Source organism: Gadus chalcogrammus, chromosome 14, assembly GCF_026213295.1.
Source record: "Gadus chalcogrammus isolate NIFS_2021 chromosome 14, NIFS_Gcha_1.0, whole genome shotgun sequence".
NCBI lineage: Eukaryota > Metazoa > Chordata > Actinopteri > Gadiformes > Gadidae > Gadus > Gadus chalcogrammus.
Genome location: NC_079425.1, coordinates 4,529,475 through 4,543,883, shown reverse-complemented (window position 1 = coordinate 4,543,883; position 14,409 = coordinate 4,529,475). Strand labels below are relative to the sequence as shown.

At 41.4% G+C, this 14,409-nt stretch overlaps 2 protein-coding genes across 2 annotated transcripts in view; one reads left to right on the top strand and one right to left on the bottom strand.

The window, feature by feature from the left end:
* The first annotated feature begins 3,866 nt into the window (after positions 1 to 3,866).
* Positions 3,867 to 11,481, top strand: grpr (gastrin-releasing peptide receptor). The gene is made up of 4 exons (XM_056608031.1): positions 3,867 to 4,174; positions 9,223 to 9,571; positions 9,665 to 9,778; positions 10,026 to 11,481. The coding sequence occupies exons 1-4, from the start codon at positions 3,867 to 3,869 to the stop codon at positions 10,302 to 10,304; spliced, it is 1,050 nt and encodes a 349-aa protein (XP_056464006.1). The 3' UTR covers positions 10,305 to 11,481.
* vegfd (vascular endothelial growth factor D) overlaps positions 10,200 to 14,409 on the bottom strand; it is a 16,274-nt gene continuing 12,064 nt past the window's right edge. Inside the window, exon 8 of the mRNA XM_056607260.1 lies at positions 10,200 to 14,409. This exon is cut by the window's right edge and continues 969 nt beyond it. The gene's annotated coding sequence lies outside the window, so the exon portion shown is untranslated.

Sequence of the window (14,409 nt, the reverse complement as noted above, 5' to 3'; positions counted from 1 at the left end):
CAGTTTACTGTTAAATTAAACTGTAATCAGAGAATGCGGTTATATGCTACAGACCCTATAGTATCTGTGGTATAAAGGCTGGCACGAATTTCGAATTATAAATATGTACATTTTATGTTGAAAGTATACTATAGACCGTCGCGATTTCCATTGAAACAAATGGCGAGGTGATTATTCTTCAAAACGAGAGCTGGTCAATTGTGAAAAATGAATTAAACTGTAATCAGACAACGCGGTTATACTATAGACCCTAGAGTATCTGTGGTATAAAGGCTGGGATGAATTTCGAATTATAAATAATATGTACAATCCATAATGTTAGCGCTCTGGCTCATAGCTCAGCGGACTAGAATACCTCCCGTTGCCAAGTCGTAGCTGCGGTCCGTACTATTTATGAAAAACTTTATATTTGGATTGTAAAACGCATGAAAATATAAATGAATGATCTTAATTTCTTTTCCTTGGCAAGTGACCATGGTATAAGCGGGATACTGCCCTTCGAGGTTTCAAAAACATGTTTTATCGATCGTAATTAATGGGGACTACTTTTTGAGAGAGATGAACTCAAGCAGAGTATACATTTAGAAAGCATGCGATACGAGTAAGAAAAAGCTTAATTATTAAAGTATTTTAATTGTTTATCAGTCTTTTTTATCAGTCTTATTAAAAGCGTTGATTGCGGCTCTTGTCGCTCTTCTTGTATCTTTCTGCCAATGACATGCGTGTAGACCGGGGAGTGACGTAGAATGACGTAGAGTGATAATCCCTCTATAGGTTCAGATCAAGCTTAGGTAGCTAGTGTGATAAAAAATATATTATTGTAGTTGATTGCCATCATGAATATTAATGACTGTGATCCCTATTCCTAACCCTTCCCAAAATCATTAACTTTAGCCTTATTGAATAACTGTACAATATTAGTAATACCATTTTTTTTTTTTGAATACCTTTTATTGCTAATCTGCAATACATTTATGTGACAAGATGAAAACCGTAGGTTGGACATTTGAACACATCCCCCCTACAACATTCTACCATGACACCAGTACCGGAGGTCCTTGAAGCCAATTATGATTTGAGCCTTTGAAATACAAAAATAATTGGTTTATTATGTAAGAGCCTATTATTCAAGATGGCATTATGGAAAGAGGGAAATTTGTCAACAACGCAACATTTAGTTTAAAATTATTATTCGTTTTTATTTTAAACGACGTCCACGTGAGAACTTGTTGATGGGGACCTCAGCTGTGACTTAATATTTGTTTTTAGTTTGGGGGATATCGAGGCACAAATCTCCAAAATATCTATCAAAGGAAAACTTTTTGAACCTGAACCCTATTTTCTGATCACCATAAGAGACTGACTAATTTGTTGCCAATATGTTGGCACTGACAGGCTCAGATTATGTTATATCAATATGGAAAGGATCGCTACGGATGAATAAAATTAGTTTCTTTACCTTTTGTGTTGCTCAAGGAGAAGTCTCACTTTGGAACCTTGTTGTTGTATTCTTGCAGGATATTTCTCTATCGTCATTCAAATCTCCACACTCCTTCACCCGAATCTTTTAGAAACACTAAACACCTTCGGTAGTGAAAAAACTCTCCTCTCTTCAGCGGTACATGGCTCAGGAGGTAGAGCGGGGTGGCGGGCCACCGGAAGTTTGCTAGTTCAATCCCCGGCTCCCCCAAGCTGAACGTTGAGTTGTCCTTGAGCAAAACACCTCACCCTTACTGGCTGGCTGTTGTAGTGGACGTCTCCGTCGGTGTGTGAAAGTATGCATGCCATGAAGCGCTTTGAGTGGCCACTTGTTAGAAAGGCGAAAAATAAATGCAGTCCATTTACCATTCAGCGGCTCCTCGCTCCAACAGCTGCAGCATTCTGGCTCAAGGATTGTCAACATTAGTCCCTTAGAGTCTCTTAGACCCAAAAGGTTGAACGGAAATGGTAATGGGGGAAGCATCCACGATATTTCAACCAGTTTTCCTTTATTAGCCTTAGGTTGCTGTTCTTGTTCTTGTTATGAATATCTATCTCACTAAATGGATTACTTTAGCTTAGTCTGAAGCTACAGGCAACCAATAGATTTAAAAAATGCATTCTTCTCATGAGAGTAAAGTTCTCGCACAGTTCTCTTTTATTTTGAAGGTTTAATTCTACTTCAGTTTCACTCTCTTCAGTCGCCTAAAATGTTCCAGGAAAAATATGGAGATTACACCGAAACTAATGTACGGTATTCATACATGAGTCATATAAGCATTTATTTTTTAAGTGGATTCTTCGTTGACCTATCAACAACTATCAGCAACTTGTGAAAGTGCACCTGAATCTATTTCCCCACCTCCCGGGTGGATCATTAGTGTGTGGAGAGAATGACTGCGTTGACACTAACATGAAGACAGTTCTGCTCCCATTTACAGCTCTCTCCTTAGTTCCTGCTTGGTATTTGGATGGCATTTCCTTCTGGGTGACTAACACTTGATCTTTATGCCGTATGTTGCCATATTGACAAAGCACTTATGGCAACACTCCAGATGACAAACAGGGCTACTTCGTGCTCGCACAAGTCCAATTGAAATCATTTTTGAGTTAAACCTCATGGTTTGGAACGAGGTTCCATCTTCAATGCGGCCCATTCAAAAATTGCGCAATCACAAAATGATTGCTGAAAGACCTGTTGCTCCTTCATTGTATTGTGTCCTCCTCGGTTGATTTGGTTTCTTACAAAGCAGCATCCTTTGGTTATTTGCCCAAAGACCCAGTGGTCTAAACGGCTTCTATGCAACAGAGGGTCTGCCCCCCCCCCTCCCGTGTGCCTGGTGTTATGTCAGAGTGTTTAGGCTGAGGAACACTCCACCGTTCTCCTTCAATGCACTGAACATCAGGTACAATTCCACACGCACGCACGCACACACACACACACACACACACACACACACACACACACACACACACACACACACACACACACACACACACACACCCACACACACACACACCCACCCACCCACCCACCCACCCACCCACCCACACACACACACATACACACACACACACACACACACACACACACACACACACACACACACACACACAGACACACACACACAGACACACACACACACACGCACACGCACACGCACACGCACACACACACACACACACACACACACACTCATATCTCTATTCAATGAGGGGAAGAGGCTGGTCTCAATAGAGGATTATGGCTCAGTGTGTGTGTCCTCTCTTCATCCAGATAAACACACTGCAGCGTGCTCTGCCCCCCCCTGGTGCTGCTCGGCCCCCAGACACACTTAGCCTTTCAGCAGCCCTTGATGGAGTCCAAGGACCTGTGGTTGTCCACCATCGCTTTCTGGATAATCAACAGTGTGGAAACATACAGTTTAGTGTTTCTTACTCCTCACAACGATTCTGAAAACAAATTGACATTGACAATACCAAAAGGAATTGATTGGCGGGGCTGAAATGGCCTCAACTGCATGATTGCGTCTCTCCTATTCATAAAAACCTAATAATGGCCTTCCCGCTCTTTCAAAAAAGCGGTGAAGGCGCGTGGATGGCTGCCACATAAAGCCCCAACGACACTCATAACGAGGTCAGGCAATCACGGTTACAACTATTAACCCTATATTTTTTGAAAAACCAATCATTATTTATAAATCAATAAATGTTTTGCAAATAATCAGAGCGATTCACAATGGAAATGAGAAATAAAAGCGCTCACCCTCATGGGTGACGTGAAAGGACTGGAGACATCACTTCAAGAGACGTAATTTGCGCGCAAACGTCTCCAGCCGCGCGGACAGTCGAGGACGAACGCAGCGCGCCGCAGCCATCTAGACACCATGTGGCAAACTGGCGTCGCCCTGGCTGTGATCTACGGCATTTTCATTATTCTGGGACTAATTGGTAACATCACACTCATCAGGACGTTTTGCTCCACCAAATCCATCCGGAACGTCCCGAACCTCTTCATGTCCAGCCTCGCGCTCGGAGATGTTTTGCTGCTCGTGACGTGCGCGCCGGTGGACGCGAGCCGTTATATATCAGAGGAATGGCTGTTCGGGAGAACCGGCTGTAAAGTCATCCCGTTCATCCAACTAACTTCGGTCGGGGTGTCCGTGTTCACGCTCACGGCTCTGTCTGCTGATAGGTAGGTGTCTGGTAACCCTTGGAAGTCAGAAGAAAGAAGGAGTTAAGAAATCACTAAGCAATTTTATGACAATAGATTGTATTAACTATGTGATGTAAATAGCTCACAAGTTAAAATTCATCTAATGTGCATACCATATTTGTACGTATTTTGCATTCTTCCAAAAGTTGGACCTTTCCACGTTTCCTACAAAATGTGTTTTTCCAATGCCACAATTCAAATTTAACTGTTTAAATATATGAAATACCAAAATGTAATCCTATAGTAGGATAATTTTATTATTGAAGATCACTGGGAAGAGTCACAACACCAGCACATCAATATAATCATCATCATCATCAACACTAAGAATTATAATATGAATGAATCAATACTGGCTTACCCATTATCACAGAAATATTTAATATTTATATATACATACATATATATAAATATATAGATACCTATATTTACATTTGTGTCAGGTGTGTCACTATAGATGTCATATTTCACTTCTGATCGAACAGTACAAGCTAATGCATTTACACCACTATAGTATCATATGAACACAGTATGCCATTTTCTGCTAGCAGTGGCCAGTTGATCTTTACCAAGCTGTCTTCAGTGCTACTACCTCTGGTTCGCCACGGACAGTTGTTTGTGTGGCCGGGACGCTACACATGCCCTCAATGTTTACGCCACCATGACGGATATATCGAGTACTTAGCGAGCTAAGTGCATACCACTAACCATCACATATTCTGCCGTAACTTATCAGTGGTCTGACAGAGTGACCTCCGATTCCTAACAATTTTTCAGTTGAATAGGCATACTGTATTTACAGATTGATGTGACTACATGCATACTGATGTGCACTGAAGCCATGCTAGGTTCAATGGTTCTGCTCCCTCTTGTTCATCCGTGAAATCTATTCAAAGATGGCTCCCTCTGTTTAGTTGTTGGCACCAGTCCTATCTGTGGCCTCAAGGAGGTAAGTGGTTTAGGGCATCTTGTAACAACCCTGATGTTGAGTGGAACCTGGAAGCCGAGTGGAACTTCCTCTAAAATGACTACAGGATAAGGTGCAAGGGTGTTTGGTAAAACCTTCACACTGAACTACTATTGGTAATCAGTCAGTTAGCAAACGTTTGTATCCAAAAGTGACAGATAGCAAATGTTATTTTAGATAAATGTCATTACGGAGAAGGTAGGCGTTGTTGCTAAAGGATGCTTACAAGGAGAACGCAGAAATTGAGTTTCGGAGTCAGACCCTCAAACACAGTAAACAGTTCAACTATTCCACTTTCTTTCTAATAGATGTCTACCATTTCAATAAAACAGATGGCTGCTCTGGGTTAATGTCAGTAATCCGGTACTGAATTTGTGGTTCAATGCAATGGGAGAGAGAGAGAGCAAAAAATAAGCTAGGAGATGTGACTGATCGTCAAGATAGGACACTATTTGTGGAGGAAACATGAAAATATGGGCTGTTGGTTTTTCAAGTATTGAAAATGAGAGGTGGGCTGCTTTTAGCTTGTGTCCCTGATTGTAGAAGAGCCATTCACTAACATCCAGATTAAACGGAATTTGGTCGCTGCGTGTAATCATAGCAATCATCTCTTTGTGAGTTCACTCTGGCATTTGCTGAAGGGGTTGCTTATTATTACTTTCCTTTGCGTTTACTTTAATGGTTTCCTTTCTTCAAACATTGCAACACTTTGTTAAACTGTGATTTTAGCTCCATTTCATTTGCATTTATGTAGCACTATGCTCTACTGAGCGAGAAAGAGTTTTTTTTATTCTTTACAGATTTCCTTATCTACAATAACATACCGCATATGTAAACGTTCCTTTACATGCTCAAATCAAAATATATGTACAAAAATATACCAAATATTTAAACATACACATATTCGCATGCATACTTATATAAAGATACATAAAAACATTTCAATACCAGATAAACATACAGAACAACAACAACAACAACAACAAATAATAACAAATATACATTTCTTTCAGCCAAGTGATTATTCAAATCAGATCTCCTTCCACAACAGAGCATAGTTTAACAACAGATGTGTAAGACTCGATTTATGTCCTGCATTTCTATATAATACCTGAAATCTACCTTCATCCTGGACTACAACAGTCGGATAAACCACAACTGTTTGTCAATACTCAGGGTATTCTCTACATTCCTTTTTAGGCTTAGATAGATTGCCATCTTTGCTCGTCCAATCATGCATTTTAAAAGAGCACTTTTGTGATCAACATTTTAGTGTATTTAAAATCAAAAATGAAGTTGCCCTTTGGAAAAACGTCTCCAAACAAATAAAAATCCTAATTAACGGCAGGAAAAGAGTAGTTTGTCTGTCATACTCTAGAAATAAGCGGATACCGGTTCTCTCTGTGAACAGAAAGGACATATGTATGACGCATTGGAGTCCAACAAAGAAATAAAAGAGTAAACGACAACCTTCACAGTGAGAACTCTCCACTGCAGATCACCAATCCTCTTTGTTAACGGCGGTTTGGAGAGCGTCCTCCACTCTGGTCTGACGTCCTCCTTTGAGTGAGCCCTCCTGGGATTCAGCCTGTCTTTGTTCAAAATCTTTACACACAGTTTGTAGGACAGTTTACCAGTAAATTGTTGTTTTCACAAACAGCCATGGGGCAATCTTTAAAATCAGGAAGTAGCTTCATAGAAGGGAAACTGTCATTCAAATCAGGAAAACTAGAGCCCTTACAGTAGTACCTACAAAGGATATTTTGGATGTTACCTACTTGCAGAGTAGGGAGACCGGCTCTAGTTTTTGATGTGTAGCAAACCTCCCTTTTTAAGAATCAGCGTTATCACTAGCCTCCTGTAACTCTTAACTAGCAGCCCTCCAGCTAGGCTGTCCGTTAATACAGAAAGAACATCTGCACCTACTGACCAGAATATCTTATAAAAACCAGCAGGCAGACCATCTATTCCTGGAGCTTTACCACTCTGCATTCCCTGTACTGCATCATATCCTCTTCTTCAGAAAGTACTGCGTTGAGGTGGAGTCAAGCTTGGCTTTTGGGAAACCACTATAAAATGACCAATGGCCAGTAAAGGGTCATGTTTGTGTTCACTTTTGTACAAATGCCCATAAAAGTCAGCTGTAAGGGTATGGATCCGCTTTCTTTTGTCATTCCTTTCCTTTGGAAAGGAATGACATCCATTTGTGACACTTTCCACAAAGGTGACTCCACTAGCGCCCCCTGTGGGGCAGTGCCTAGCCGGTTAACCAAAGCTGATTTTACTGCAGCGAGAGCCTTAATATGGCCTCGATCTCCTGGGGAATCTTTTTAACATTGTAGATCCACCATCCACTATGCTTTTGGATTTTCCTATTTTTTATTTAAGAATAACACTTCACTAAACAATGCTCAGTTAAACCAACAGGTACTATACAAAAACTTTTAAAAGTAGTACAATTATGCGTAAAACAATAAAACCGGTCTAGCCTAGCCATGGATAATATATTTTTCTCGATTGTGTACCCAAGTGCTTTGATTACACTGCGACCCTAAGAGAAAACAAGACCCGCCCCACCACTTTTATTAGATGAAAGGGATAAAATCCCATCACCCATCCACTTCCAGTCAATCTTGTTGATTGTTGTGCTGTGCGTTTCCTGCAGAAAGAGTACATCCAACCTCTTGATGCACATCATTTGATGGACATCATACAGGGAGGCCCTTTTAAGGTTATTATTATGTTTAAGGGCCATATAAAAGACAGATAAGATGGAGGGGGGCAAACCTGACAGAAACAAGGAAAACAATAGTATGCCTTAAAAATCATCATCTAGCTGAGCTTTGACCTTTAAAACCAGCTTTCTCAGCTTTCTTCCTGCTCTGTGAACACCTCTTCCCCAAGCTCAACTGTGTTCTTCATTTTAAGTTGTGTGGACTCTAACACTAAACTCTCAGGCCTTTTGCCTCTTGTCCTCTCTTAATTTTGGTCAGGGAGTATCCAATGTCTTTGTTCCCTTGAGCCAACGACACATTGATGGATTCACTGTCAGACCCATCAGAGTTCTCCTCTACAGCAGGAGGGGGTTCTCTTCAGGAGAGTTTTTCGCCTTTGCATTATCTTTTTTTTAAATTTTTTTTATTCTAGTAATCCTCAGAAACCATCTTCCGCCAAAAAATACTTAGCCACTTGAAAGTCAGTCTGTTCAGATTGGTCCCTGAGGCCTCTTCTGTCCAGCCTGCCTGCTCTACTGCTGTTATTTTCTTACCATTCCCTCTTCTGACTGAATCTCCACCTATTTTCTCCATTCTCAAAATAGTCTTCATCAATGTATACCTCTCCCGGTTGCTGGGGCTGGCTAATGTATTTACCTTGCAGTTTGAAGCAGAACTGCTGTTTTTCAAAGAACTGATCATGTGTCCCTCGTTCCAGCACTTAAAACACTGTGTCTGTGGTCGCAAACACTGTGTGATCTAACCCATTAGCTTTAAACAAAGGCGTTGGATAGATATCCTCCATGCTGTTCAACAGCAGAGAGAGAGCGAGAGAAAGAGAAAGAGAGAGAGAGAGAGAGAGAGAGAGAGGGAGAGAGAGAGAGAGAGAGAGGAGAGAGGAGAGAGAGAGAGAGAGAGAGAGAGAGGGGGAGAGAGAGAGAGAGGAGAGGGTGAGAGAGAGAGAGAGAGGAGAGAGAGGAGGACAGAGAGAGGAGAGAGTGAGAGGGAGAGGGAGAGGGAGAGGGAGAGGGAGAGGGAGAGGGAGAGGGAGAGGGAGAGGGAGAGGGAGAGGAAGAGAGGGAGAGAGAAAGGATAAGTCTATACTTGGAAGCAGGCTACGACTGTGTGGTACAATTTACTGGCGATTCCTGCTGGGGTAATGCTTACCTGCAGTAACATTGGGAGTGCAATGCTAACAGCGCTTGCACTCAAGACGGCATTGAATGAAATAACTTCACGGTCTACAACAAATGGCTGGTTTGTATATAAATGGTTATGTTAAGGTTAGATGCGTTTCACTGCCTTTTATGTTAAAGAGAACTTTTCATCCCTTGAAACGTGTCAAGATACCGAGCCATCGTGAAGCCCCTGGACATCCAGACTTCCAGGACCACCGGCAGCATCGTCCTGCAGGCAGCTCTCATCTGGCTCCTGGCTCTGGTCCTGGCCGTGCCAGAGGCCGTCTTTTCAGACCTGCAGACCTTCGACATCACCAGCACCAACGAGACCTTTGTCACATGCGCCCCCTATCCGCACACCGGGGAGCTGCATCCAAGGATCCACTCCACGATGTCCTTCCTCATATTCTACCTGATCCCCCTGCTGGTCATATCGGTGTACTACACCTTCATCGCTCAAAGCCTCTTCCGCAGTGCCTCCAATTTACCGGTGGAAGGAACCGGCAACAGACGACAAGTCAGTGGATAAAACATTTGTTTGGATTTGATTTTATAGCAAATCGATCAAAAACCTAGCATTTGCGTTGTGTAATACTTTTATTCCCCACAGGTTGAGTCGAGGAAGCGTCTGGCCAGAACCGTGCTGGTGTTTGTGGTCCTGTTCGCGGTGTGTTGGCTACCAAGCCACGTGGTCTACCTGTACCGCTCCTACCACTATTCACAGGTACATGTACATACATCTATAAATGATTCATAATCTATATACAGTGTATTATTATGTTAAATACTATATATTTGCTCACTCTCCTCTTTCTCCCGCACACATAATCTCTTTATATCTCTGACGTACACACCTTCACACCCTCATCCATCTCTCACTCCATCTCCCTCCTCTCTTCCATCTATATATCTGTCCCCCTCCCCCCCACACACATACATTCATACTCTCCATCTCTTTCCCCCCCTCCAAGCCGGACACCTCGATGGTCCACTTCCTGTTCAGCGTTGGGGCCCGTCTGTTGGCCTTCACCAACTCCTGCCTGAACCCCTTGGCCCTCTACCTGCTGAGCAAGGGCTTCCAGCAGGACTTCAACCAGCAGCTCCGGGGCTTCTGCTGCCCCCCGGTGGCCCGGAGGGCCGCCTCACTCTCCCTGCAGAAGTCTGTTCACGTGACCTCGGTCCGCAGCACACGACAGCAGTCCCTGGCCAGCCACCACGGACCCCCCGTTTACCAGGAAGGACACTTCTGAGGACCGTGGGGGGTTATTATAATAATTATAACTAGAATTTATGTAGCGCCTTCGCTAGGTCGCTTATGTTGATGTGTGTGTGTGTTTGTTTTCTTGAAAAGTGTGTATAGTGTAATAGTGCGTAAAGTTTGCAGAGTTTGTGCCACCCGCCTGTGTGTGATACATTCGTATAGATGTGCTTGATATCAGTAAATGTGAAGCCTCAACTACAGAATAGGTTATTTGTTATAATGACCCACAACGTCACCTTTAAACCCAGTATCAACTGGTTAAAGAAGCCGCCATACCTCATATCTAGTTTATGTCTGCCAAAACAAAATTCTATTCGATTCAATTTAAATGTGTTAAATGAAGCAATGGTCATTTTATTCTTATCATATTCATTCATTGAATTTATACAACGCTTAGTTTGTTAAAGTGTAGGTGAACCCCCTGTTTCATTTGAAACTCGAACACTCGAGGATCATATGATATATTACCGTGTTTAGAACAAACAATCCCTTTCAAGGTCCCTCATTGGCCACAACCAGAAAATGCCTGTCAATTCTTGCTGTGTTAACCTGTGACACGTGTTAACACTTCTAACATGTTATTTTTCACATTCCCAGCGGCCTTCCATAGCATTGTACCAGTGTACATTCACTATCAGTTATATTATGTAGATGTATATCAGGTGTGTGCGTTGGTGTTCTTGGTTTGTAATTGTTGAGATAAATTTCTGTCCGTACATAGAACAAATGAACACTGTTCTAATATATGATGCTAACAATTTGATGTAATTTATAATCTGTTTTTTAGAAGTAACTGCTAAACTGAACCAAAACTGTATGCATATTGTAGGTATCTTCATTGCCTTACGTGTTGTGGACTTGAGGAGAAGTTTCAGGAATGTGTTTATACTGTAGAACATCCTACAGGCCTTATATCATAACTTTGCTGCCATTGTTGTCAATGGCTGTATGTCAATCGCTAAATGCTCACCTGGTTCACCTGTGATAATGGTGTTGAATATACTTCATGTGAACAAATAAAGGAGTGGTGTGGAACGATTGTTATTATGTTCCGATCAAATGCTTTTCCTCCATCCATATAGAGCTGCATTTAAAAAGGAACAGGCCTGATTTGATGAGAGTGATATCCATCACCCATTATAAAAAAATAATTTCTTTATTTGTGTTTTCTGGAAGATTAGGTTATACTGCTCACAACAAGTCAACGTCACCTGTTGTTCTGCTCCTCAAGTTTCAGTTGTACGTCACAGTTTACATGCAACAGGTCCTTCTCATTACATCAGTGTTTCGTTCTAATCGCCGTCTCCTTATTTGGTGTTGGATGGAGGGAGAAGTCACACTCACAGCCAGGGAGGCTGATGATGAGCGGGCTTTTAATCACGGCGAACACTTTGTTTAATTATCGTTGGAGATGGCTCGCCAGCGCGGTGTCCTGTGAGATGTCAGGCGTCTACTTAACACGTCGCTCTGAGAGCCCTGTGAGACACTGGAATGTTTTAGAGCAGTGGTTCTCAAATAGGGGTAGGGAGAGGCGGCAAAGTCTGATCAGTCATACTAGTCAATAGCACTACAGGACTATTGTCCGCTGTATTAACACAGATATGTATTTTAAGGTGACAAGACATCGACGATGTACGGGGATCGACGTCTGATCAGTCATACTAGTCAATAGCACTACAGGACTATTGTCCGTGAGTCAATTATCCTTCTTTATGTTTTTAAACCACCAACCAACGTGAGTTGACATCTGTTTCAAACGCCCTGCCTAGTCGGGACGTTTGAAACACACATGCGGGACGATTGAAACAGCATATTTTAAAAATAAACTATTGACCTTACTCTTGTTTTTATGCAACATACCGGACAACATAGTAGTGTACTATGTTGTCCGGTATGTTGTCAAGAATTTGCGATTAATCGCAAATTCTTTTTCTATGCTAAATATCCCTTGATTTTTTTGTCCCATAATTCTTCGCATTTTAATTCTCTTATCAACATGGTGAAGTGCATCGGCTTGCCTTGTGCAAATGATTTTTTATTGATAACAACATTGGCATATACTGATCAAAACAGGACGATACAAAAAAAGAGCCTATAGTGCAATTAAACGACTGCTTTGAACAAATGTCATTTGAACATAGCAGTCAGTCTACTGCTTCTTTTTTTTGAGGCAAAGAAAAAATAATTGCGTTAATCGCGCGATAACATTTTTAACGCCGTTAATATTGGTTTGCGTTAACGCCGTTAACAACGCGTTTAACTGACAGCTCTAGTTAAAATGTATTTTTGGCCCGTGCGTAATTGTCAAGATGCACATTTCGATTAAAACTCACCTTTCTTCTTTTGGACGACTGAATTTGCACTAAATGTACTTATTTCCCTGTCCTAAGTCATGTTTATGGATACACAGTTGAACATCCTTTTATTTATTTTAAACAAAAACTACCACGTCAACCAGATAACATGACTCCTGTTGCGTTTGAAACAAGTGTTTCAATCGTCCCGACAGCGACTACTGACACTTAAACCTTTATTACCTCTAAACATCAAAACTCTGACATTGCACACTTTTGCACAGGTTTAAGTACTAATTAATCTGTTGTATAGTCATATTATTATGGCATGATACAAAAAACATAACTATGTATTGCAAAAAAACGACCGCAGGAAGGATTTTACTTGGCGCTCTCGAAAACAGGTCAGGGGGATAACATTTTAACGGTGAGACGCCGCGAAATTTGACGTGGAAGCCTTGCGAGAAAACCGAATTATTTCCTCAGTTTGGTTGGGAAGGAGAGGATTCTGCCTGTTCTCTCGACTAGGAGATATTGTCAACAGTTTAATAAGGAGAGCCGGTTGCCATGCCGATAAGGGCCCATGTTTGGCAGCGGTAACAGGCTCTGAGGCTAATGCGGCCGAATGGCGTTTCTCTGTATTTCCACTGCTGCTATTTCAGTCATGTTTTCTGATTGGTAATTCATTGCATGGATTTCACCGATTTTTAAAGGCAAGGTAAAATCCCAGTCAGAATCTGTTTTTGATTCATGTTTTTATTGCTATTGGCTGCAGAGGCATATCGCCACAATAATAGGATACCGGGAACTACACATCTGAACCCTTTGTGATGATGTTATAAATGTGTTCAAAGTTAATTTTAATGAAACAGTATCAATCACAAATTTTGATGACTCAAAACTATGTCCAAGCCTTTCTCAGTGAAAATATTGACTATCTTGAGGTCAAAATAGGGAGTACTGACATATACAACAATTATTCATTTTGTTAAAAGTACTCTCCTTTTTTATATCATATTATATCAGGTATGCCATTAAAGAAGAGATGCATCTGGAAGAAAGTTTTTGGACTGATTTTTTGTCATATGCCGGATGACCCCAAGACGTATTGATATGAATCTACTACATGTAATTTATTAGATGAGATAGGAGATTTGCTGAGATGTAGCCTACTACCTCTGAATTAACCATGCACTACCACTAATAAAGAAGTACTAATAAAGAAGTACCTAACCTCGTCTTTTTCATTCCAAAGCTACTCTGCACTCTGTCCTATTTACAAACTAATGGCTTTTTAACAAACTGCGCCTGGATTCATTTCCAGCACCTCACATCTGACCCCGATTGCACAAAAATGGAAGACGACATAAGGACCTCCGGCAAGCAGGTCAATCGGCCACTCAGATTCATGTTGTCTTAAGGAACTATATTCTCAGTCTGGCGCATACATAACTATCAAAATAACTCTGTCTCCTCCAACATGACCTCATGAATGTGAACTTGTACAACTGATGGGCCTAATCCTCCATCAACTACTGCAAGAAACACTTAAACAAAATCGTTTTTTTGTCTTTTAGAAGTGGTCTTTTTGAATCCATACATTTTATTATTGGTGTGAGAATATTATGACATCAATAACAAGATGATTCTGCCTCTTACTGTCATTTCAATTTCAGTTAGTCCAACATAATGTTGAATAGTCCAGCTTTCCTCTGAGATGATTTTAAAGTGACAATACTTGATGATATTCCAGGCTATTTCTGCACCTCTAATTTCAAGGAACTCAGTGAGGCATCCATT